Consider the following 25,108-nt stretch of genomic DNA (forward strand, 5'->3'; position numbering starts at 1 on the left):
TCAGGCTTTCCTGTGGTGCTTTGGTACAGTGGGTCCCAGTTAAAAATTGACACTTCATTCACGATCAAGGTGATTCACGCAGCTGGGTGAAATGTAAGTACAACTGCAGCCACTTGGGGGCAACATAGTCCGCTGTGGCGTTCCACGGTCGAACCAGACGGCGCATTCGACAGCAAGGGGCTGTGATTGGCCGAGTTTTCAGTGTGTTTCTGTGTGTTTTTAGCAGCCCCTGCAACATGCTAGTCCACTGTAGCCTAAGCTTTGCATTTGAAAATGTTACTGTTGTAGGCTTTTTGTTTTTTATTTCAGCCACACTGTTTTAAAGTGGTTAGGACCATTTTTTTCACACCAATTTTGAATAAGCCATACTGCAATACCGATTTCATGGTTGCACCATGCACATGTTCGCCGATTATGTGGCCCTCAGTAACCTATAAATTCAATTATGTGGCCCTCTATGAAAATGAGTTTGACACCCCTGCTCTAAAATATCTGTCCTGGCCTGGTTGCACCGGATTGTGGCCAAACGACAGAAGCGCGGAGAACCCTCCTTTGTCTACCAAAAAGTGTTAGGCTACTTTGTGCCCCGCGCTCCCCCACTGCTTGTGAAAGAAGGGGGTGGGGGAGGGGGGCTTAACGTGAAAAAGCTTAATGTCCCAAAACGACAACAAGTCATAATGGTAGGCTACAGGAAGTGGGGGGAGGGTATGGGATGACCAAAGCCGTCTTCGCTGTGCTATTCAGAAAGCATCTTCTATTGTCTTTCCAGGCGCACACAGCTCGTTATAGCCTATTGCAGTGATTCTTAAATTAGGGGTCGCGACCCCACATGGGGTCGCCAAAAACTTCCGTGGGGTCGCCAATTATTTTCTGTATTCAGTCTGAAATTATTATTAGGTGAAACAAAGGAAAATAATATTGGCCTTTTCTGCCTTTTTCTTATTTACACGCAGTTAAGAGATCTGGTTCAGTCTATGGGCTACTGGTCCGCTGATAGAAACAATGTAACTATCTGCTCCCACTATGCAAACTCAACTTGTTCCCGCTATTTTAAGTAAAACAAAACAAAAGACATAGGTAGCCTACTAGCCAAAATGGACAAGTGGCTACTTAAAAAAATTAACAAAAGCTCAGAAGTGCCATCTACCAGTGCGTCTTCTCCTCCGTGATCCTCAAATGGGACAAGTCTACAGGCCGGTGAGAATAAAAAAGAACAAACGGCGCGTCGGCTTTATCAGAAAGAATTTCTGAAATATGCATTCACTTACCAAGTTAAAGATAACCTCGACCACGCACAATGTGTGATTTGCGGCGATGTTCTGGCGAATGAGAGCTTAAAACCTGTCAAAATGAAACGACGTCGCAAAATACAGATGTCGGCTCAGCACCGTGGAGGAAAATCGCTGTCGCCGTATGCAGCATTCCTCCTAGAATTAACTTGCTATGTTCACGGAAGCATGCCCACCCTTCCCATTGAAATTGTTAAAGATAGTAAACCAGAAAAGGGAAATAAAAAAATATTGTTATTGTTATCGCCATAAATATAATTAATGTAACGTTGTAGGCCTAATGCTGCATGTGTATGTGTGTGTGCGTGCTTGTGTGTGCGCGCGCTACGCACATAGCGCTCTGATCTGATATGGCGGCAGCCTACACTTGTTTAATCGTGATTGTTTGGTTTTCTCGGTTCTTGTTCATATGGAGTAAATAAAACAAATTACTTTGCTTTCTAGTTTTTGCTTGATTTAGTTGTTAACGTTTGAGGGGTGTATTTGAGTAAGGACTTAGAATGGGTTTGGGGAAAGTGGGGTCGCCAGACCTCGCCATACTTTTTTGTGGGGTCGCCAGACAAAAAGTTTAAGAACCACTGGCCTATTGAGTGCCTTAACAGATAGGCTCTGCTCTTGGGTTTGGCCTCACAGCGAACTCAACCCTCTTGTTGCTTGCAGTTTGTTAAATAAAGCGATGCAGATTACATTATTTAATTCTGATTAATTGCGTCTTTTGATGTCTTTTGCAACATCTGCTTGTTAGGCTGGGCTACTGTCAATGTCCTGTACAGGTAAATGTTCAACAATTGCTGGTGTAGGCCTACAGGCTATAATCAATTAGGGACTGTTCAGGGGCTACTGGAGGAGTTTTGGGAGCGTTAGTCAAAAAGACCCTCCCTCGCCAGCAAGACATTTTTCTATGACCCTCCAAAGTGATTGAGAAAAAACGCATGACCCTCCCCAGACCCAACAATTTAGGCTATTGATGCCTTCTGTAGGCTACTGGGTCAATTTGGGAGCTTGCATTCTACGACTCCATCCTTGAAATGCCTTGAAAAGGCTGTCGTTTGCACAATTTCACAAATAATCACCGGGACCGAAACAAACCTGTCAACTTTTCCCAGGTTTATCGCGTATTTTAACTTTTTCCTCGCTGTCTTAGGAGGAGCTGCAGGGCAGTCGCAAGGGGGTGCGAGGCCCTGTGCGAACTTGACAGATGCATGAACTTACGTGCATGAAATCATGCGATAGCTTACTTTACACATAGCCAAGGCTACCGTCGGTGCATTTTAATAGTAGCCTAGTCTAATAAGCTACACCAGCTTGTCTTTAAGAGGGGGAATTGTATAGCCTATAACATTAGCTGAGTCACATATTTGGCCATATGGTGTTTATCATAGGCTACATCACGAAACCAAATAGTGTAACAAAGGCGAACACTTTAACAGGGGAAATTAATTGGGCATGAATCATTGTGCTGAACGGTATTTGTCAATGAGCAGAAACACACACGACATTCAAACTGTTGATAAGATGTGCACTATGGAAACTGGTCTGTAGGCTAACATTGGACAAATAAATGACACTGACTCGCCATATCTTGCTTTGCCGCAAACTCAGCAATGAAATCATAGGCCAGTTTGCAGGTAGCATAAAGTCTTTTTCAATTAATAGAAGGGAGAGCCCAGTCTCTCCTGTGACATTGAGGTGCGCAAATAGTTGTTAATAGCCTGTTCAACTTCGAAAAGCTTCGTTCACCCGATGCCAGTCACTGATCGCAATTTCAAATTTCGGGAAGCTTCGTTCAATCTTTTTAAGTTTTAAGTGCAGTAGGCCCCATCTGCCCCCTTTGGAATTATATCTCGAGCCTATTATAAGGTCCAGTGCGTTATGTCCTGGGATTCGGACGTGCTCAAAAAGAAAAGAAAAAACACTTTTTTTCATAGACGGTTATGAGGAGCAATATGAGTCGTGTCATTCAGACTCAACCCTTGTTGCTTTGATATCTTTTTCGTTGTCGTTTGAACATCGGCAACCAGGCATGTTGCGGTTGCAATTTAAGTGAAGGCCTACAACATGCAACATGCTTGTTAGGCTGGGCTACTGTCAATGTACTTGTACAGGTAAATGTTCAACAATTGCTAGTGTACAGGCTATAATCAATTAGCTAAATCATTTGTCTAGCTGTTTAAAAAAAATCGTGCTAAATTCAAACGCAAAAGGTGCTTTGATATCTTTTTCGTTTGAACGTCGGCAAGCAGGCATGCTGAGGTTGCAATGAATGAGGATAATTGATTTTATCTGCGGATTTATTTTTTGCATTATTTTGAATATGACTCGCTCCAGTCTCAACAGCACGTCTAGGCCTACTTTTTCCACACGCATCTAAGTTCTAACACACCCTCTCGCTTTCTCTCTCTCCATCCCTGCGCACGATGCTTTCTTAAAGAAGCTGCACCATCTTACAACAATTGCATCTACATTTTCATATTAGAATGTTTTGTCAAGTGTAAGCTTAAACTACCATGATCAATTTAAGTTCCCGTGCCTCCGCTGTAAGTCTACTTATCGTTACACTATCAAATCTATCTTTGTCAAGTAACCGTGACAAATAGGGTATGATCTATAAATTCACGCTATTGTATTTATCATATATGTTTGGTAATGGCTCAGCTTTCTCTGATTGTGCTACTGACTTGGAAACTGCATCATGGAAGCAGTAAGTCAAGTCGCATTAAAAATAGTAGTGGCAGAACTCCAAAGTGACACCTTGTGGTTGTTTGTGTCAACTGCAGTTTGTGCCATTTCTGCTGAGAAAATGGGGTGCGTGATTCCTGAAGGAACCCGTCCAAACTTAACTGGGACCCACTGAAGCTGGTATTGGCCCTGAATAAGGCCTATGCTAATAAGAAGCAAGGCACACTGAGACTGTTTGTTCTAAATAAGTTTGTACTTGAAATGGACTGCAACCAGAACAGTTATATCCCAAATTTGTCTGTTGAGGGTAGAGAACCCCAGGGATTGTGTGTGCATTGCAATTTTTCTTAAGATTTTCACAAGTTTTGCCAGGTTTAGCCACAGTTATGAATTAAAATGTGTTTAATGTAATAAATATAAACTGTAGAGATGCAACCTGGTCATTAAAATGATTACAAATGGTATTTTTTTTTCCATGTTTTTTTTTCTTTTTATCCCCCCGCCCCTTTGGCGGCCCTCAGTTAATGTTGGGTTCCTGAATTGGCCCTCACCAATCAAAACTTTGAGAACCCCTGCTTTAACCAATCATATCGCCAGAAAGCCTATGATGTAACATTTATTAAAGTTTCTATTCTATTCTATGTTGAAGTTTTCATTAATAAAATCGAGTTGATAGATTTAAATAGAGTTGAAGTTTCCTTTCATTGGACTTTAGTTCACAAATGAATATTCTTACACAAGTCCTACCTGTTTCAGTCACTGCCTATTCTGCCGATCTTATTTTTGCTATTGTGGTATGGTATAGTACTACAAAAATATAAATTTCCACACCCACGGCAATCCAGACTTTTTAAAAAAATCTGTGGGCCCTGATGGTGGAACAATGATGGTGGAACAATCTGCCAAGTCCAACCAGAGCTGGGCGTCCCTCTCGGTGTTAAAAAAAACTCTTGAAGACACTGCTCTCCCAAGAATACCTCCTCTCCTAGCGTTTCTGACAACCTCAGACACCTGATACACACTTACCATGCTCTTCCCTTTCTTCCCTCTACCTCCATCCTCTCCACTTCCCTCCTCTACCTCCTCTTCTACTCCTATCCTCTAGTACTACAGATGCAGTGGTAATTCCTAGCTAAGGTTTCCTCTGCACTGTAGCTTAAATGTTATTCTATTGTGGTAGCTGTAACTGTAGCTTAAATGTTATTTTATTGCTGTAAGTCACTTTGGATAAAAGCGTCTGCCAAATGAATAAATCTAACGTATAGAATAATAAAATACAATTAGAGGCAGATCTCAGACTAATTAGATGGGTAGTTTATGACAAACATTTCACCCCAAATACTTTAGACCAGAGAGTCAAACAATGGATACAGAGTGGAATGACAGCACTGTGCACAGTAACAAAGGATGAGAATTGAGTGTTCATGAGTGAAGATATGAAACAAAACTAAACATTGTGCAACCAGGATTACTTAAAATATTTGTATGTGAAGGAAGTACAGTGGGCAGTGCTTCGACTTGGCCAGCTTCACTCGCGGTCCGCGCGTGGGATCACGCGGTGTCACGCGACTTTAATTTGTATTTTCCCAGTGAGACGCTGCAACAACCCAAACAACCGGTAGATGGCTCAAGTGAGTAGGGTGTCTCGTAAAAAGAAATGGAGCCTGGAAAACCCTACACAGACTTCACTACAGACTTTAGCAGACTGGTTTAGAAATAATTTAATAGCCAGAAATATGCCTGCCCTGCCCTAATAAAGAAATATTTGGTTAACTGCGAGTGAATCCCGTTTGCAGCTGTAGAAGAAACGCAGGACAAATTAAACATTCTGGTTTTCTCCGAGTGCAACGATGATAGACAGACATCATTTGGACAAAATATAGAGCATATTAACCTCCGTTGCTCAGCCAAATGCCTTCCTGTTACGTCCTGTTATCACTGAGTTACAGGTGATAAACGATTTTTGATGGTCACAAGTTTACTTCATTAGCGGTTTATTTTTTTGATTATTAAAGTGTTTCATTTAAAGGTTTGACTTCGTGCTTATTCAGAGCATTTAGTGCTCTTCCCAATCCCAGACGTTCACATTGCATGTTTGTTTGTAATGGATGCAACCGCGAGATACGCTTGTCATAGGCGCCGATACCGTGGGTGCTCCGTCTCTCGGGCACCCACTGAAAACATCGAGCACCCACGTGTGCCAGCTTACAGTCCCGGCTAAATTTATATTAATTTAAAATCAAACATCGCAGTTTATGTTAAATTCAGCATCTCTCATAATGTGATTGGATATGTTGCTGTCAATTCCCTATACTAACCACCAATGAGAACGTCTCTCGTATGAAAATTCCTGACACTTCCCATCTAAAGAATTAACGCAAGGCTTTGTCGGGTCTTCAGCCCCGAATGTTTAAAATGTATATAGCCCTGAATATCATTTTAAAAGTAATAAGTAAGTCTGACAAAGCTTATTGTTTTGTGACACAGCTAAACACTGGTACCTCATAGAACGTCTATAACATAGCCTAGGTGGTCGCAACTCACAAAAGTAAAGCAGATAGAAAGAACTTACGCAAATCTAGCCTACAACACGCAGACAGCTTCATGCGCAGGGGAGAGAGGTGCTTTATGATTTTTGGCTTCTGATGGTATCTTGCTAATTCACTGAACTGCATTAGGTGACACAAATGGTATTGCCTTTATCTTATAACTCCTTGTCTGAGCGACTATCAGGCCTATGGTTTTTAAAAGTCAGATGTTCCCTGACAAATACATTCGAAAATTAAGAATGTTTAATGACTTGAAAAATACACTATTTTTTGCAAACTCCCTTCATTCAACCCTTGAAGACATCGCGGTCTGGTGCAGTGTTGCGCGGGTTTGGTCACAAGCGGCCCGCGGTCGCCCGATATTTTAATCAACCCGACCGCAACTCGGACCGCGAATATTAATTAGGACAAAATTATACCCGACCCGCGATCCGACCCGCTTATTTACAAAATGTGTGCTTTTGGTTATAGCCTGCATGCAGTGTGACAGTAGGCCATTTCTGTAAAACAAACTAATTTATTTGCGAAACTTTATGCAGTAGAACTACACGCAGTAGGACATAATGTTTGCGCAGGAGAGAGTCTGAGAATAAGAGCGCAGGCACGCACGCAACCACCAAGGATTAGAACACTATAGGATACGATTTGAAGGCCATGGACATACATCTTTCTTTCGAAAACAGAAATGGTGAGGCAAGGTATAGGCAAGACTGAGATACATTGCTGGTCAAAACGTTAGCGTAAGAACTGGTTTATAATGCTGAATGAAGCACAAAGCACATTTACTAAAGCACATCCACTGTTTAAAGTCACAAACACAACGAACTAAGGTAACTTTTATGCATGCGCGAACCTATACATACCGGTAGATTTATTCCTGCAGGCTGCCCGTTTTGGCTGTCATACTTAAATGGCTTCGCAAGAAGTAGGCCTACATAGACCATAACTTGTACTACTGTCATCTTTAAGAACTTTTCCCAATATTTCCCATAGCCTATATCGCTTTTCCTGAAGGGGTGTCTTTATTATTTTAACTAGCGTCTTCAGCTTCTTTACTGTTGACTTTACTGTATTGATGCTTTACTGTATTGATCTAATTTCGGGCAGACCGCGCAACACTGTGCGCTATGTAGATCGTTTCTCATTTCTCAAAATTTAGGTCTACTAGGCCCACAATAACGTCATCACCAAATACATCTTTTATTTTTAGTTGATCAATCACAAAGAGCATAGGCCTACTGTGCACAGTGCACTGACGACTGTAGCAGCCCAACCAGTTGTTGTAGATGAGAGGCAACCCCTTGTTTCAGATAGCCTGGACAACATGTTACCTGGGTGTTGCCTACGTTATTAATTAATGGTAGCCTACAATAGTTAATTGATTCGCGTAACATATTAGTTGGCTCAAAGAGTAGGGAATCAGGATGGAGAGAGTCACGCGTGTGTTGCTTTTGCGGGATCGAATCCAGTTTAATGCTAGTTTTCAAAACATATATTTTTTTACATGTCTTTTGTCCGAGTGGCTGTAATGTAGCCGAGCGCTCATGGCGTATGAAAAGCGACTTCAAACCGCCTAAAACAACTTGTTTGTGAATGTCTGACAACTGCTGCAGCGCATGCACGCACAAGGAAACCAGTAGGTGGAGAAACCAGAAGGCACACAACACCGGAACGATTTTAAGGCTATTTCGCATAGGCTACTCAATGGTGCTATTTCACACGCATTATAGCGACCCCCACTCACCGGGGTTAGGTGGAAGGTGTTAATAGGCGATTGGCGTAGCCTACAGTGGACTAGGGCTGCCAAAATTGCTCAAAAATGACGTTCAAATATCCCCTCTAAAATAAACACATGTATTCGAATATATTGGAATATCTAGGCTATATTATTTGCGCATTATGTCAGTGACGCGCATCATGTCATCTGTTTTTAACTTTTTGTATGGTTATTGCTTGACAGGGGGGGATCCCAAGCAGCTTTCAGCCATAAGGCATTTCCTAATTCACCCGACACTGATATTCAAAATGTTGAAACTATTTCGGCATAGCATAAGCAGTTTAATTAAATGTAATGTTAGTTGTAAACAAACGGGCTATTTGGTGAGCCTTGGCCTCACAGATAGGCCTATTAACTGACCGCCAGATTCACGTTGGCTGGGGGGCAGGGGGGGCCCAAGGGTCTATGATATGTTAATTCGGCCCTGCCCCCAACGAACGCAACTTTCCACCTCTGAGACAGCTTAAAAGAAGTCTAGAGGACTCCTAACTCACTGACCTACTTACTGTAGGCTGCGCAAACCACAGGCCTTTTTTTGGGCAAGCCTGCATTCGAGGCAGGCCTTCTGTTTTTATATAATTTTATATAAATCCTGCGCTAACAGTAATCCTCCTACCCCCGCTACCACAGCTGTGGATAGTGTGGCATGCTCACGCTTTATGTTTCCTTCTTGCAAACTAGGCCTATAGCCCAACCATTTACAGTACGTCTTCAAAAAATAACAACTTGCCAGATATGCCTTCATATCTTTGGGCTTCATTCAGCATTTTGTTCTTCCACTGGAAATGACTCTTCTAAATTTGGCACTTCACTGTATACAGTACATTCTATAGAGCTTCATTTCTATCATTTCACGCGGGCTCGGGCTGGGCTCGGGCTTGCACGGTAAGCTAAATGAGCGGTCAGGTGATGCGTTTCGGTTAGCTGCGAGAAAGATGCAGAAATGGATGCTTAGGTGAAACAGAGGCTGGCCTCTTGTGACAGGCGTTTTAGTTGCACCGGCAAAGAAAGCAAAGTCTGAGGTGTGGAAAAGTTTTGATCATGTGCATAATGAGAATAATGAGCCAGTGGTTATGTAAAATCCAAAGGATGCAACATTCTGTAGAACGGCAGGGAATTCGTCGCTGATAAGGCATGTTGATCAAAGCTGTCAGTGCCCATCAGGATCACATCGTTTGTTAGGCTACAGCAACAAAATCAAACCCTGCAAAGGTGAAACAAATGATTACGGAGAAGAAGTGTGTCAGCTTTCGCTGTAAAGACATTAGGCCTTTTAATATCGTAAATGGCGAGGGGTTTGAAAAGCTTGAGCAAGAACTATTTAATGTCGGGGCTGCGTATGGGAGGGTTCCCGCAAACTTCAGAATGCTGAGAGGACTTGCTATTTTATTTCTTTGTTCCAACTTCCAAGTGGCCTAGGCTACGTTAGTCATGAATAAATGATGTCAAATGTTACTCATTCTTGACAAAAGGCAAAAGAGCTGCGTGCGTGCGGACATTTGAATAATGTCGGGCTGTAAACGGGTTCGGGCTTTTAAAAAGCTGTCAGTCTCGGGCTCGGTCAGGGCTCGGGCTGATTTCTGTGGGGGTCGGGTCTTGTCGGGCCTAAATTTAAAGGCCGATTATAGCTCTACTTCACTGAGCAACAGTGGGTGGAGACCTTTAGATTCACAAGTCAGGGTTTGAAGAATTATGACGAATGATAGACCTGGCTGTTGCCCCGAGTAGGCTACTCGTTGTCGGATGTCTATCCCAACAAACAAGCCATCGCATCTATCTATCCATAAATTGCAGGAATGTCTGTCTGTCTGTCTGCGTGTCGTTGGTCCGTTCGATTTCAAACTTGGCAGGTGTCTTGCTACTGGCATGAGTAGTGTCTTGCTACTGGCATGAGTAAGTACAGTGCATAGTTTGACATTGTTTGGATAAAAAAAGCTAAATATATCGTTATATATCGGTAAAAGAAACACACGTTGGCTTTCTCCGCTCTACCATAGCCACCCTCTCACACAGAACTGCGCGCAGGACCAGAGAGAGGATAAGCGGAGATTTGGCAGCACCAAATCACGGTTAAAATGCAAGATATTTGATTATCATCTCTGATCTCAACAATAAATACTTCCTGTATGTTTACTTGCATAAAATGATTACGCGGATTTTGCAACAACAGGCCAACAAACACGAGTATGTAGTTCTATTCAAAATTACATGAAAAGTATGTGCAATAAACTGATGCTTTGAATAGCCCAGGCTACATTGGACGTGAGACTTTGAATAAACAAACTACATTTCCGACTGCAAGGTCCCAAATTGAAACAAGCCATGGGCTAATGGTCCCGAATTTAACGTTTCAGAAGACGTGCCACACAGCTAGACAACAAGTGGCAGACAGAGAAACGTCACTTATGCTACCAAACACTGCTTTTGAGTCACATCGTTGCAAATGTCAAACGATCACAAAATGGCTTGTCTTCACTATCAGGAAAGTTATGCAATAAGCTAGGCCTATAGCCTTAACTCAAAACATTTGTTATTCCATTCCGATCTGTAGAAATCACATGCAGTCATGCCTAAATTCTTCTTAGGCTACTGCACATTAATTATAGGCTAATATATTATGATATTCAGTATACATTATTGAATGCTTAGCTGGAATGATGTTTTTCCCTATCATCCTATTGTTAAAGCAGGCATACCTGCGGGCATGTATCGGGCTACAGGTTTTCTACAGGAATGGCATGTTTGAACGGGCACTGCACTAGTTGTATAAACTTGCGATGTGTGCCAATCGAGTTGTTGGCGAAAACATTAGCGTCAGCAAAACAGCTGTGCACCGATGCGTGTATTCAGTTTTATTCTACGGAAACAAGCAAGAGAACACACCAAGTTGCCTAATGTTATAGGGAAGCGCCAGAGATTGCTGAGATTCTCTGAAGGTTACGTCACACGATGCGAATAAACCGTTTCCATCAACTTTATTCGCATTATACCTTATGCGCATCGAGAGTTAATCCACCCCCCTCTAGCGAATCAAATATAGATGCGCATTAGGATTTTTGATGCGCATTTCACGTGTTTCCAACCGGGATCTCTTATTCGAATAGATTAAATGCGCATTAGGAAGTTGGATGGAAACACGCTAATAGTTGTCTAAGCCTCTATAGCGTAGCCTGTTAAAAACGTCGCAGAAGCCTACCCAAGGCTACAGATTCATTCTGAACAGTTATTTCTCTACTGGCTCAATTATCACACCACTGTTTTGATTTGCGTAGTTGCGTTAACCCAACACTGACAATAATGTAGACAGCAAATTTCGTTACCACCGTGTAGTCAAGCCTTAAGACATACCCAAGTAGCCTAAATCGAGGTAATGTTTAATTATGCATGATTTATTTTGTTATTGAATTCGTAGGCTGGGATTACTCTCGGCAAGTCTCCTGCTTTTTCAGAAGGGGGGCGGCAGGCAGAGCGATGTACAGTGGCAGAGCGACGCACAGTGGCTGAAAGTGGTACTAAAGCTTCATGCATCTTCACGGCCTCGTAATGCGCGAATGAAGTGGTCATTTGAAAGCGATGCCCACTGTATTGTAATACCAAATGTAAACTTGGACAAAAATGGAATAATTATAACTATAATAGGAACAACAATTCAAGGAAATACAAAGTATTTGGAAGAATTTAATAAGATGTTTTTATTTTTAAGTGTAACCCCCAAAATTAAGAGCAAATTTCAGTCAGTATCCAGCCATGTTGCAGACAATGTGAAGCGGTAGATGTAAACCGTTCACATGTCTTTTGGCTCTGCCCTGGCATTATTCAGTTTTGGGAGTATGTTCACTTGGTTAATGTCAAAATATACCTGTCATGTACAGTGCTGTATTCTGGTAATATGACAGGGAATATTGTATCAAAAGACGACAGATACTTGTTTAAGATCTTGTTAGCAGCTTGTAAAAAGGCCATTGCAAAAAGATGGTACAAACCAGATCCACCAACACGAGACAAATGGCTGAAAAATAGTGAGTGAAAAATATATAATTGAATGGTTGAAGGAACAATGTGAAAAAAATGGGGAAAGTGCACCGTATTTATATGCCAACGACATGATGAGTACTGATACAGTATGTCACAGGAAGAAATTGTAATGATAAGGCAATCCAGATTTGTGTGTTCGTGGGTTGATGTTTTTGTTTTCTATTTATTTTATATGTAATGAAACTATATAAGTAAAAATATGAAGTTAGGGACTGTTCGTTATTTATTGAAGGGGCCACCGGAGGAAAATAGGGGAGGGTCATGTCTTTTTATTCTTTGTTGAGGGGAGGGTCACCCAACTTTTTTTTGTCTAGGAGGGGGGTCACCCAACTTTTGTATTCATGAAAACAGCAAAAAATCAAAGTGGCTGGAAGGGCAAGGGGGTAACAACAGGACAACACAGAGACAGGCCAGATGGCAGGACTAATGTTATGAGAGTATTATGGCATATTCTACGGGAAAATATTAAAACGGCAAGACAGCGGGGGAAAAGTTAAAATACGTGATAAACCCGGAAAAAGTTGGCCCCTGTGATTATTTGTGAAATTGTGCAAACAGCCTTTTCAAGTCATTTGAGAAGGAAGGAGTAGCATGCAAGCTCCCAAATTGACGCTCGTCAGAGAAATGGAGCTTTGGATAATGTCAGCTTCGGCAGCTTTACAATGACTGAGAGGAAGCCTAGAGACGTGTCCATAGCAACCAGTTCATGTGTTGAATTTGTTATTACCCAGATTCCTTTGTTGAATGGTCTCAATGTTTTATTGTTTTATTTCATGTAAATACTATTTACTAGAGAAGTAACTTATTTCAAGTAGGCTAATGCAGTTATGCAGGAAGTGTGCATTTAGTTTCCATGCTTATTGTGTTTCCACAACAATGTTAGTGAGTAAATCTACTGAAATGTCCACTATCTTGGTGGAGTGTGATGTGTAAGATCAGAAAGCAGGTTGAGTTTGTAATGTTAGCCTATGTCAGTGTGTTTGCTAAGCGTTAAGGAGCGCGGGCGGAAGACATTGACAATTGGCCAGGGAGGGTCATGTCTTTTATTGAAATTCAGTTGGAGGGTCATGGAAAAATGTATTGCAGGCAAGGGAGGGTCATGCAACTTTTGTCTGAAGCACCCAAAATCCCTCCGGTGGCCCCTTTTATAAATAACGAACAGTCCCTGAATTAAGTTTGCAATCTCAGTCAATGTTAAGGGGAATCTGAGGAGCCTGAATCCTTTACCTCATAGCTTCTTACCGATCATCAACAAGAAATGAGAAGAAAAAAGACTGCAATCAGTAGGCTTTTCTACTGAAAGCCTACTGCAGGGCTCTTTAATTGGCGGAGGTCATTTGTACTGGCCCTTTTAAAAAAATGTAATCTCTAGCAAGCGCGTGAGCCGTTCTCCACTCTTGCATCTCTCGTTCGCTTTAGACACTACATTGGAGTTTATGAACTACTAATATTTAACAGGTTGCTCCACACAAATAGTTTCTGTCAACAATATCCCAAAAAAACACGGGCACAATTTCTGCAAAACTTGGTGGAAAGGTGGAGCAGATCCGACTCAAAGGGAATTTCAAAGTATTTCTATATAGTAGCATGGCTATGTTTTTCGCAACGATAGCGAAAGAAAAACTTGGAGTATCTCTGTGTCCACTTAGTGAATGATGAATTTGTGCGTAGCCTAGGCTATTCCTCATGTCTTACAACATAAACAAATGCAATAATAGTCTAGTGAAGTCAGAAATGAGCCTGTCTAAAGGCCTCTTGGAAATCATGTGGCATGTTACATTAAATGCGCACTCAATTGCGATTCGAATCAAAAAGTATCACTGATAGCCTAATGAAGATAAATTGCATATTTGTAAATGTGGCGACGGCAAAACTTTTTGTGGTTAAAGTGAATCGTAGACTAGGCTATAATAACCAAAGAAAGTAGCCTAAAGGAGATGATTTGCACCTCCGTTTACCAAATAAAGGCCGTGGTTGTGTTTCTACAATATGTTGGCACAAAAAAAATAATAATTCTGTCAGAAACCAAGTAGGCTAAACGTTTTCATTGTCATCGTGAACTATGACGATGCCCATGTTCAGTAGGCTATGATTTTCATTTATTCAAGCAGTGACATTTGGTTTAATACATGGGGTAACGTGACATGTGTCAGAAGAAAGATTGGCCTGTCCCTCTCAAAACATGTTAAAATAGTGTGATTAGCTACCAGAAAATAAAAAAATCCCACGGGGGTCTGGTAAAAAAAAAAACTGCTAAAAAAATCTAGAGATCACGGTCATGTCATTTAAATGGTGGGAACGTCAAATGTAACAAGTAGGCCTATAAGTCAGAAGAGCTACATATGCGACTGATTACACATTTAATTCAACTGAACAGTGTTTGAATCCTGTTTGTACTCACTGGAAATCTTGGACCTAGCAGTTACTGCGCAAAGCTCAGATTCCATTACTGTTATCTGTCATCACAGATTTCATTCCATATTAGCCACCAACAACCGGCTAATGATGTTGTTATGCATGTACAAAATACAACACTTGAACACCCATATTGCTGCTGTTGTACTTCATTGTATCTACAGCTGTTAATGTGATTATTTTGATTTCAAGCCGCATTTCTCCGGCCCCTCAGTTGTGATGCTTTTCATGAACTGGCCCCCATTACAAACTAATTGAATAGCCCTGGCCTACTGCCTTCTTCCAACCAAGAGGAATCTGCTAGGAAATTTCACCCTAGGAAATTTCACCCTAGAGACTACAAGAGACAGAGCAACTCTGAGTAGAGTGGGTGTTACGAGTTTGTAAACAAGGATGTGCTTTGCAGGTAGCTGTTTGCTGGTAGGTGGCTGGAAGATAAATTGTATATCACCTCAGATTGTTTTCAGATTTCTCGCTAACTTTTACAGATATAAGGGCACAAACGCTGAACTTATGTGTTAATACAGAAATACTGCGTTTGAGTTAGTTGTGCCATCTTGGATTATTTTTCAGAGTTAAAAATCTGAAAATGCTTAAATGTTAATACCCCAAATGTTATTCCATTACTGTAAGTCACTTTGGACAAATGTGTCCGGCAAATGAGTAAATGTAAATGTAGAACCCTGCGATTTCGGTTCAGTGTCTTTCAGAGGTACTCCTATTGTATGCAGATATCACATAAATTCACAAGACGTCAAGGAATTCATTGTTATCAACCATTACAAGCTAGCTTGTTGGGAATGGGTTCAAATAACGCTCCAAATATTGGCTATATTTCGGCAAGGGAAAATTATTGATAGGAACACTCCCTCATGCATGGTTCAGATGACTGAAATGAAGAATCACTACAAAAATCAGTCAGTCAGTCAGTCAGTTTTGTATATGTAGATGAAGCTAGTGAGAAGTTACACATTTGGCTATTTAGGCTATGGATTTTCTCTTGGATTTCAATAAACTGAATGCATAACTAAACAAGGCAAAGTTCAACATGTGCAAATAACCTTGCTATGTCTGATTCCACTGAAGTCCAAACTTGGTTTGGGGAGTGTAGTGTATGTCTTTAAAGTTTTATGAAATTGAGCTTAATTTCAAGAAATGTGTCTTGGCAATCGAGAAAAAGTGAAATGACAATTTAGTGGCTCATAACTGCATAAGCTATTTACCTAATTACAAACAAGTCATCCATAAGATGTCTACAACAAGCTACAACACATTATCCTGTATTCCTCTGACCTCGTTTGGTCTCTAGGGCTTTTTTTCAGCTTAAAATCCTTACATATCATTTCATATTTTTTTACACACACACTCTCACTCACTCACTCACTCACACACACACACACACACACTACATTTTCACTTCTAAAAGAGTAACAATTTAATTGTGTTATTATTGTGTTTTTTTCCTTGTAGATTATACCATCCTTGACTGCATTTTCAGTGAAGTTGACAGGACCTACTACATCCTGGATGTAATGTGTTGGAGAGGTCACCCAGTGTATGACTGTTCAGTGAGTTGTTATTTATTTATTTTTTATGTTTTTCTTTTTTTTGAGGTAGCACATTTTTGAGGAAATGTTAAACTAAATGGACAGTTGTGGGAGGTCCAGAAACATTCTTTCTGAAAGAGGTGACCCTTTCAGTTGCGCCTATATAGCCTACTTTTTATGTAGTGTGAAGTGTCAATCCTTGTAAAACAAAAAGAGAGCAAAGCAAAGATGATTAAATGACACACTCCTTTGCAATAGAAGGCTGTATGCGCCAAATGTTGGTTGCAATTTGTCTATAAAGAAGAATGCCCAAATGATGATCTAAAAAATAGGCCTGCCATTTTTTGTTCACAGTGTGACTACAATATTTTAAATCGAGACATTTTTTTTATTGTTTTTTTTTTCATGGATATGCAATCATTGTTTCTAAAATGTTTGTCTTCTGTATTGCTATGTAATAGCTGTGTGCATGATATCAGTTGTTTTGGCTCCAATCATTAGTCAGCTCAAGTTAAAGCTACAATTTTATAAAATAATAGAATAGGAATTAACCTTTCACAAAACCAGCCCTGTAGCTATATCTATGGTGCTAACTTACCAGAATCTTCACATCTTTGTGACTGGGAACAACATGCAAAAAACAGAAATGCTGTACATTGCCAGATAAAATCAGTGATTTATTGTGAAATAATCATTCTAAATGTAACCCCATGTATGGCAGAAGGGGTTATAGCATTTGACTCGATTCTGTGTATATAGTCCTTGAACAGAAATATTTCATTCATGCCCATGCAACATGAATGATAATGGACAGATCAGAGTTCAACACTCCTTTCAGAGTTCAGAGAGATTTATTCATCATATACACAGTTATATCAGTATATAACAAGCAGTGAAATGTAAGCCTGGTAGCTTTATGACTGTAAAATAGAAAGAATTTCAGTAAAACAGATAAAATAATAAATAAAACACAGAAGTTAATAATAAATATTTCAATCAAATAGTAAAGTGACATGAATAATTCATAATAATAATAATAATAATAATAATAATAATTGAATAATAATAATAAATATAGCCGCAAGCGGCAATGGCGGGCCCGAGCACCTGCGGGCCGCAACCCGTGACATGTCGGAATCCAACAAAGCACCGACGTGGTGCGTTTGTGAAATGTACATATTTGATGCGTGTGCTATTTGTTTTTGTATTTTATTTTCTGCCACATGTACTTGCTTGGCCAGGTGGGGGCGAAATGCAAGGCAGGCCCATTGGGTGTCATCATAATCATAATATATATTAACCTGAGAAATTTCAGACCATTCATTTTAAGCAAAGAACATTTCTGATACACTTTTTGGTTGGCCAGATGGTGGCGCTATGTTAGGCATGGAAATTACACATGTGAATATCATCACAATAATGATATCCAAATTTTTCGTAAACAGATCAATCACTTAAGGCATTGTCCATTTTCTGGCACATTTCCTGCTTGACCAGGTGGTGGCGCTATGCCAGGCAGGCTCATTGGGTGTCTGGATATCATCATAATTATAATATCTATTACCATGAGAAGTGTCAGACCATTTATTCAAAGCATAGAGCATTTCTGGCACATTTCCTGCTTGGCCAGATGGTGGCGCTATGCTAGGCCTGTGAATTACGCATGTGAATTTCATCACAATAATGATTTCTGATATTTTATAAAGTTTCAGATCAATCACTTAAGGCATTGTCCATTTCTGGCACATTTCCTGCTTGGCCAGGTGGTGGCGCTATGCCAGGCAGGCCCATTGGGTGTCTGGATATCATCATAGTCATGATATCTATTAACCTGAGAAGTTTCAGACCATTCATTCAATGCACTGTGATTTGTGACACATATCCTGTTTATGTGGTGAGATATTGAAATCATATCAAATATATTACAACATTCAAAAATCCCTTCACAATTTAACATCAGCGACATCTTGGCATAATGTTTGCCAAATTTCAAATGAATCTGACAAACCGTCTAGGAGGAGTATGTTCAAATTGATAATGTGAAATCAGTATAATTGTCATTCTTTCTGTTGCCAGGTGGTGGCGCTATGCCAAACATGCATTATGGGCATGTGAATATTATCATTAACATGGTCTTTAATGACCTGTGAAATTTAAAACATTTCAAGCCATGCATGGTGAATTATGACACATTTATTGTTCATGTGGAAGGGTATTAAAATTAATAATTTCGCCATTTTGTCAAATTACAACATATCAAAAAAAGGCTTCACAATTTATAATCAGGAACATCTCGGCCTCATGTATACCAACTTTGACATGAATCGGATCAACCGTCTAGGAGGAGTACGTTAAAATTGATCATGTCCACAACGCACAAAATCTCAATTACCTCACTTCCTGTGGGCGTGGCTAATGGCATGTTAATACAAAAGTTGTTTGTTTTTGGGAGTTACATACACCCACCAAATTTGGTGTGTGTATCTAAAACTATATGCCAACCACAAGTCACTGTGACGTAAGGGGGCGCTATGGAGTTCCTGGGCAACGCCCGGTGCCAAGCTTTTATCCCTGTCTATTCACTGTACCACTTGATGTGTGTGTCAAATTTCAAGACTTTTCAACCATGTTAACCACCTCAAAATATATGTCAACCACGGGATCAGTCACCTAAGGGGGCGCTAGCGAGTCCCTGGGCCACGCCCGGGGTCAAGCTCTTGTACCTAACTGCGTTGCGTGACACCTGAGGTGTGTGCCAAATTTCAAGAATTTTCGACCATGTTAACTACCTCAAAAACAGGAAATCAAAAAAGTAGAATAACAATAATAATAATAATAAATATAGCCGCAAGCGGCAATGGCGGGCCCGAGCACCTGCGGGCCGCAACCCGTGACATGTCAGAATCCAACAAAGCACCGACGTGGTGCATTTGTAAAATGTACATATTTGATGTGTGTGCTATTTGTTTTTGCATGTTATTTTAGGGCACATTTATTTGCGAATGAAAGAAAATTTCTGATACACTTTTTGGCCAGATAGTGGCGCTATATTAGGCATTTGAATTACACATGTGAATATCATCACAATAATGATATCCAATATTTTGCAAAGTTTCAGATCAACCAATATTACCAATTTCTGGCACATTTTCCTGCTTGGCCAGGTGGTGGTGCTATGCCAGGCAGGTCCATAGGGTCTCTGGATATCATCATAATTATAATATCTATTAACCTGAGAAGTTTCAGACCATTCATTCAAAGCATAGAGCATTTCTGGCATATTTCCGGCTTGGCCAGATGGTGGCGCTATGCTAGGCCTGTGAATTATGCATGTGAATATCATCACAATAATGACATCCAATATTTTATAAAGTTTTAGATCAATAACTTAAGGCATTGTCCATTTCTGGCACATTTCCTGCTTGGCCAGGTGGTGGCGCTATGCCAGGCAGGCCCATTGGGTGTCTGGATATCATCATAATCATGATATCTATTAACCTGAGAAGTTTCAGACCATTCATTCAATGCACTGTGATTTATGACACATTTCCTCTTTATGTGGTGAGATATTAAAATCATATCAAATATATAACATATCAAAAATCCCTTCACAATTTAACATCAGCGACATCTTGGCATAATCTTTGCCAAATTTCACATGAATCTGACAAACCGTCTAGGAGCAGTATGTTAAAATTGATCATGTCACATCAGTGTAATTGTCATTCTTTCTGTTGCCAGTTGGTGGCGCCATGCCAAACATGCATTATTGCCATGTGACTATTATCATTAACATGGCCTTCAATGACCTGTGAAATTTAAAACATTTCAAGCCATGCATGGTGAATTATGACACATTTATTGTTTATGTGGAATGGGATTAAATGTAATAATTTCACCATTTCGTCAAATTACAACATATCAAAAAAAAGCTTCACAATTTAGAATCAGGAACATCTCGGCGTCATGTATACCAACTTTGACATGAATCGGATCAACCGTCTAGGAGGAGTATGTTAAAATGTATCATGTCCACAACGCACAAAATCTCAATTACCTCACTTCCTGTGGGCGTGGCTAATGCATTGTACATACGAAAGTTGTTCATCTTGGGGAGATACACACACCTACCAAATTTGGTGGTTGTAACTGAAAGTATATGCCCACCACGGGATCAGTCATCTAAGGGGGCGTAAGGGGGCGCTAGCGAGTCTATGGGCCATACCCGGGGCCAAGCTTTTTTACCTAGCTACTTTGTGTGACACCTGATGTGTGTGCCAAATTTCAAGACTTTTCGATTATGTTAACCACCTCTAAATATTTGCCAACCACGGGATCAGTCACCTAAGGGGGCGCTAGCGAGTCCCTGGGCCACGCCCGGGGTCAAGCACTTGTACCTAACTGCGATGCGTGACACCTGACGTGTGTGCCAAATTTCAAGCGTTTTCGACCATGTTAACCACCTCAAAAACAGGAAAGCAAAAAAGTAGAATAACAATAATGAATAATAATAATCCTTACAAAAACAATAGGGCCTTGCGCCCTTCGGTGCTCGGGCCCTAAATATAGCCGCAAGCGGCAATGGCGGGCCCGAGCACCTGCGGGCCGCAACCCATGACATTTCAGAATCCAACAAAGCACCGACGTGGTGCATTTGTAAAATGTACATATTTGATATGTGTGTTATTTGTTTTTGCATGTTATTTTCTGGCACATTTACTTGCTTGGCCAGGTGGGGCAATATGCAAGGCAGGCCCATTGTGTGTCATCATAATCATAATATATATTAACCTGAGAAATTTCAGACCATTCATTTTAAGCAAAGAACATTTCTGATACACTTTTTGGTTGGCCAGATGGTGGCGCTATGTTAGGCATGCAAATTACACATGTGAATATCATCACAATAATGATATCCAATTTTTTTGTAAACTTTCAGATCAATCACTTAAGGCATTGTCCATTTTCTGGCACATTTCCTGCTTGACCAGGTGGTGGCGCTATGCCAGGCCGGCCCATTGGGTGTCTGGATATCATCATAATTATAATATCTATTACCATGAGAAGTTTCAGACCATTTATTCAAAGCATAGAGCATTTCTGGCACATTTCCTGCTTGGCCAGATGGTGGCGCTATGCTAGGCCTGTGAATTACGCATGTGAATTTCATCACAATAATGATTTCTGATATTTTATAAAGTTTCAGATCAATCACTTAAGGCATTGTCCATTTCTGGCACATTTCCTGCTTGGCCAGGTGGTGGCGCTATGCCAGGCAGGCCCATTGGGTGTCTGGATATCATCATAGTCATGATATCTATTAACCTGAGAAGTTTCAGACCATTCATTCAATGCACTGTGATTTGTGACACATATCCTGTTTATGTGGTGAGATATTGAAATCATATCAAATATATTACAACATTCAAAAATCCCTTCACAATTTAACATCAGCGACATCTTGGCATAATGTTTGCCAAATTTCAAATGAATCTGACAAACCGTCTAGGAGGAGTATGTTCAAATTGATAATGTGAAATCAGTATAATTGTCATTCTTTCTGTTGCCAGGTGGTGGCGCTATGCCAAACATGCATTATGGGCATGTGAATATTATCATTAACATGGTCTTTAATGACCTGTGAAATTTAAAACATTTCAAGCCATGCATGGTGAATTATGACACATTTATTGTTCATGTGGAAGGGTATTAAAATTAATAATTTCGCCATTTTGTCAAATTACAACATATCAAAAAAAGGCTTCACAATTTATAATCAGGAACATCTCGGCCTCATGTATACCAACTTTGACATGAATCGGATCAACCGTCTAGGAGGAGTACGTTAAAATTGATCATGTCCACAACGCACAAAATCTCAATTACCTCACTTCCTGTGGGCGTGGCTAATGGCATGTTAATACAAAAGTTGTTTGTTTTTGGGAGTTACATACACCCACCAAATTTGGTGTGTGTATCTAAAACTATATGCCATCCACAAGTCACAGTGACATAAGGGGGCGCTATGGAGTTCCTGGGCAACGCCCGGTGCCAAGCTTGTATCCCTGTCTATTCACTGTATCACTTGATGTGTGTGCCAAATTTGATGCGTTTTCACCCATGGGAAGCACCTCTTTTGGCATCATGATTCATCACATATTTCATCACATATTAGTCTGCACAAAATCCCAAATACCTCACTTCCTGTTGGGCGTGGCTAATGCATTGTACATACGAAAGTCGTTCATCTTGGGGAGATGCAGACACCTACCAAATTTGGTGTGTGTAGCTGAAAGTATATGCCCACCACGGGATCAGTCATGTAAGGGGGCGTAAGGGGGCGCTAGCGAGTCTCTGGGCCATACCCAGGGCCAAGCTTTTTTACCTAGCTGCTTTGTGTGACACCTGATGTGTGTGTCAAATTTCAAGACTTTTCAACCATGTTAACCACCTCAAAATATATGTCAACCACGGGATCAGTCACCTAAGGGGGCGCTAGCGAGTCCCTGGGCCACGCCCGGGGTCAAGCTCTTGTACCTAACTGCGTTGCGTGACACCTGAGGTGTGTGCCAAATTTCAAGAATTTTCGACCATGTTAACTACCTCAAAAACAGGAAATCAAAAAAGTAGAATAACAATAATAATAATAATAAATATAGCCGCAAGCGGCAATGGCGGGCCCGAGCACCTGCGGGCCGCAACCCGTGACATGTCAGAATCCAACAAAGCACCGACGTGGTGCATTTGTAAAATGTACATATTTGATGTGTGTGCTATTTGTTTTTGCATGTTATTTTAGGGCACATTTATTTGCGAATGAAAGAAAATTTCTGATACACTTTTTGGCCAGATAGTGGCGCTATATTAGGCATTTGAATTACACATGTGAATATCATCACAATAATGATATCCAATATTTTGCAAAGTTTCAGATCAACCAATATTACCAATTTCTGGCACATTTTCCTGCTTGGCCAGGTGGTGGTGCTATGCCAGGCAGGTCCATAGGGTCTCTGGATATCATCATAATTATAATATCTATTAACCTGAGAAGTTTCAGACCATTCATTCAAAGCATAGAGCATTTCTGGCATATTTCCGGCTTGGCCAGATGGTGGCGCTATGCTAGGCCTGTGAATTATGCATGTGAATATCATCACAATAATGACATCCAATATTTTATAAAGTTTTAGATCAATAACTTAAGGCATTGTCCATTTCTGGCACATTTCCTGCTTGGCCAGGTGGTGGCGCTATGCCAGGCAGGCCCATTGGGTGTCTGGATATCATCATAATCATGATATCTATTAACCTGAGAAGTTTCAGACCATTCATTCAATGCACTGTGATTTATGACACATTTCCTCTTTATGTGGTGAGATATTAAAATCATATCAAATATATAACATATCAAAAATCCCTTCACAATTTAACATCAGCGACATCTTGGCATAATCTTTGCCAAATTTCACATGAATCTGACAAACCGTCTAGGAGCAGTATGTTAAAATTGATCATGTCACATCAGTGTAATTGTCATTCTTTCTGTTGCCAGTTGGTGGCGCCATGCCAAACATGCATTATTGCCATGTGACTATTATCATTAACATGGCCTTCAATGACCTGTGAAATTTAAAACATTTCAAGCCATGCATGGTGAATTATGACACATTTATTGTTTATGTGGAATGGGATTAAATGTAATAATTTCACCATTTCGTCAAATTACAACATATCAAAAAAAAGCTTCACAATTTAGAATCAGGAACATCTCGGCGTCATGTATACCAACTTTGACATGAATCGGATCAACCGTCTAGGAGGAGTATGTTAAAATGTATCATGTCCACAACGCACAAAATCTCAATTACCTCACTTCCTGTGGGCGTGGCTAATGCATTGTACATACGAAAGTTGTTCATCTTGGGGAGATACACACACCTACCAAATTTGGTGGTTGTAACTGAAAGTATATGCCCACCACGGGATCAGTCATCTAAGGGGGCGTAAGGGGGCGCTAGCGAGTCTATGGGCCATACCCGGGGCCAAGCTTTTTTACCTAGCTACTTTGTGTGACACCTGATGTGTGTGCCAAATTTCAAGACTTTTCGATTATGTTAACCACCTCTAAATATTTGCCAACCACGGGATCAGTCACCTAAGGGGGCGCTAGCGAGTCCCTGGGCCACGCCCGGGGTCAAGCACTTGTACCTAACTGCGATGCGTGACACCTGACGTGTGTGCCAAATTTCAAGCGTTTTCGACCATGTTAACCACCTCAAAAACAGGAAAGCAAAAAAGTAGAATAACAATAATGAATAATAATAATCCTTACAAAAACAATAGGGCCTTGCGCCCTTCGGTGCTCGGGCCCTAAATATAGCCGCAAGCGGCAATGGCGGGCCCGAGCACCTGCGGGCCGCAACCCATGACATTTCAGAATCCAACAAAGCACCGACGTGGTGCATTTGTAAAATGTACATATTTGATATGTGTGTTATTTGTTTTTGCATGTTATTTTCTGGCACATTTACTTGCTTGGCCAGGTGGGGCAATATGCAAGGCAGGCCCATTGTGTGTCATCATAATCATAATATATATTAACCTGAGAAATTTCAGACCATTCATTTTAAGCAAAGAACATTTCTGATACACTTTTTGGTTGGCCAGATGGTGGCGCTATGTTAGGCATGCAAATTACACATGTGAATATCATCACAATAATGATATCCAATTTTTTTGTAAACTTTCAGATCAATCACTTAAGGCATTGTCCATTTTCTGGCACATTTCCTGCTTGACCAGGTGGTGGCGCTA

The 25,108-nt window shown here is 40.7% G+C and overlaps 1 protein-coding gene across 4 annotated transcripts in view; it reads left to right on the forward strand.

The window, feature by feature from the left end:
* The window catches only part of snupn (snurportin 1), a 135,091-nt gene that overhangs the window by 81,174 nt on the left and 28,809 nt on the right, over positions 1–25,108 (forward strand). For all 4 annotated transcript variants that reach the window (XM_076302570.1, XM_076302567.1, XM_076302573.1 and 1 more), the window contains exon 6: positions 16,215–16,312. In XM_076302570.1, the coding sequence (XP_076158685.1) occupies positions 16,215–16,312 (98 nt within the window). The remainder of the gene's footprint in view (positions 1–16,214; positions 16,313–25,108) is intronic.

This window comes from Alosa pseudoharengus, unplaced genomic scaffold, assembly GCF_046254945.1.
Source record: "Alosa pseudoharengus isolate Yale_2024_CS ecotype anadromous, Long Island Sound unplaced genomic scaffold, YU_APseudo_1.1 YU_APseudo_1.1_scf_10, whole genome shotgun sequence".
In the NCBI taxonomy this organism is placed as follows: domain Eukaryota; kingdom Metazoa; phylum Chordata; class Actinopteri; order Clupeiformes; family Clupeidae; genus Alosa; species Alosa pseudoharengus.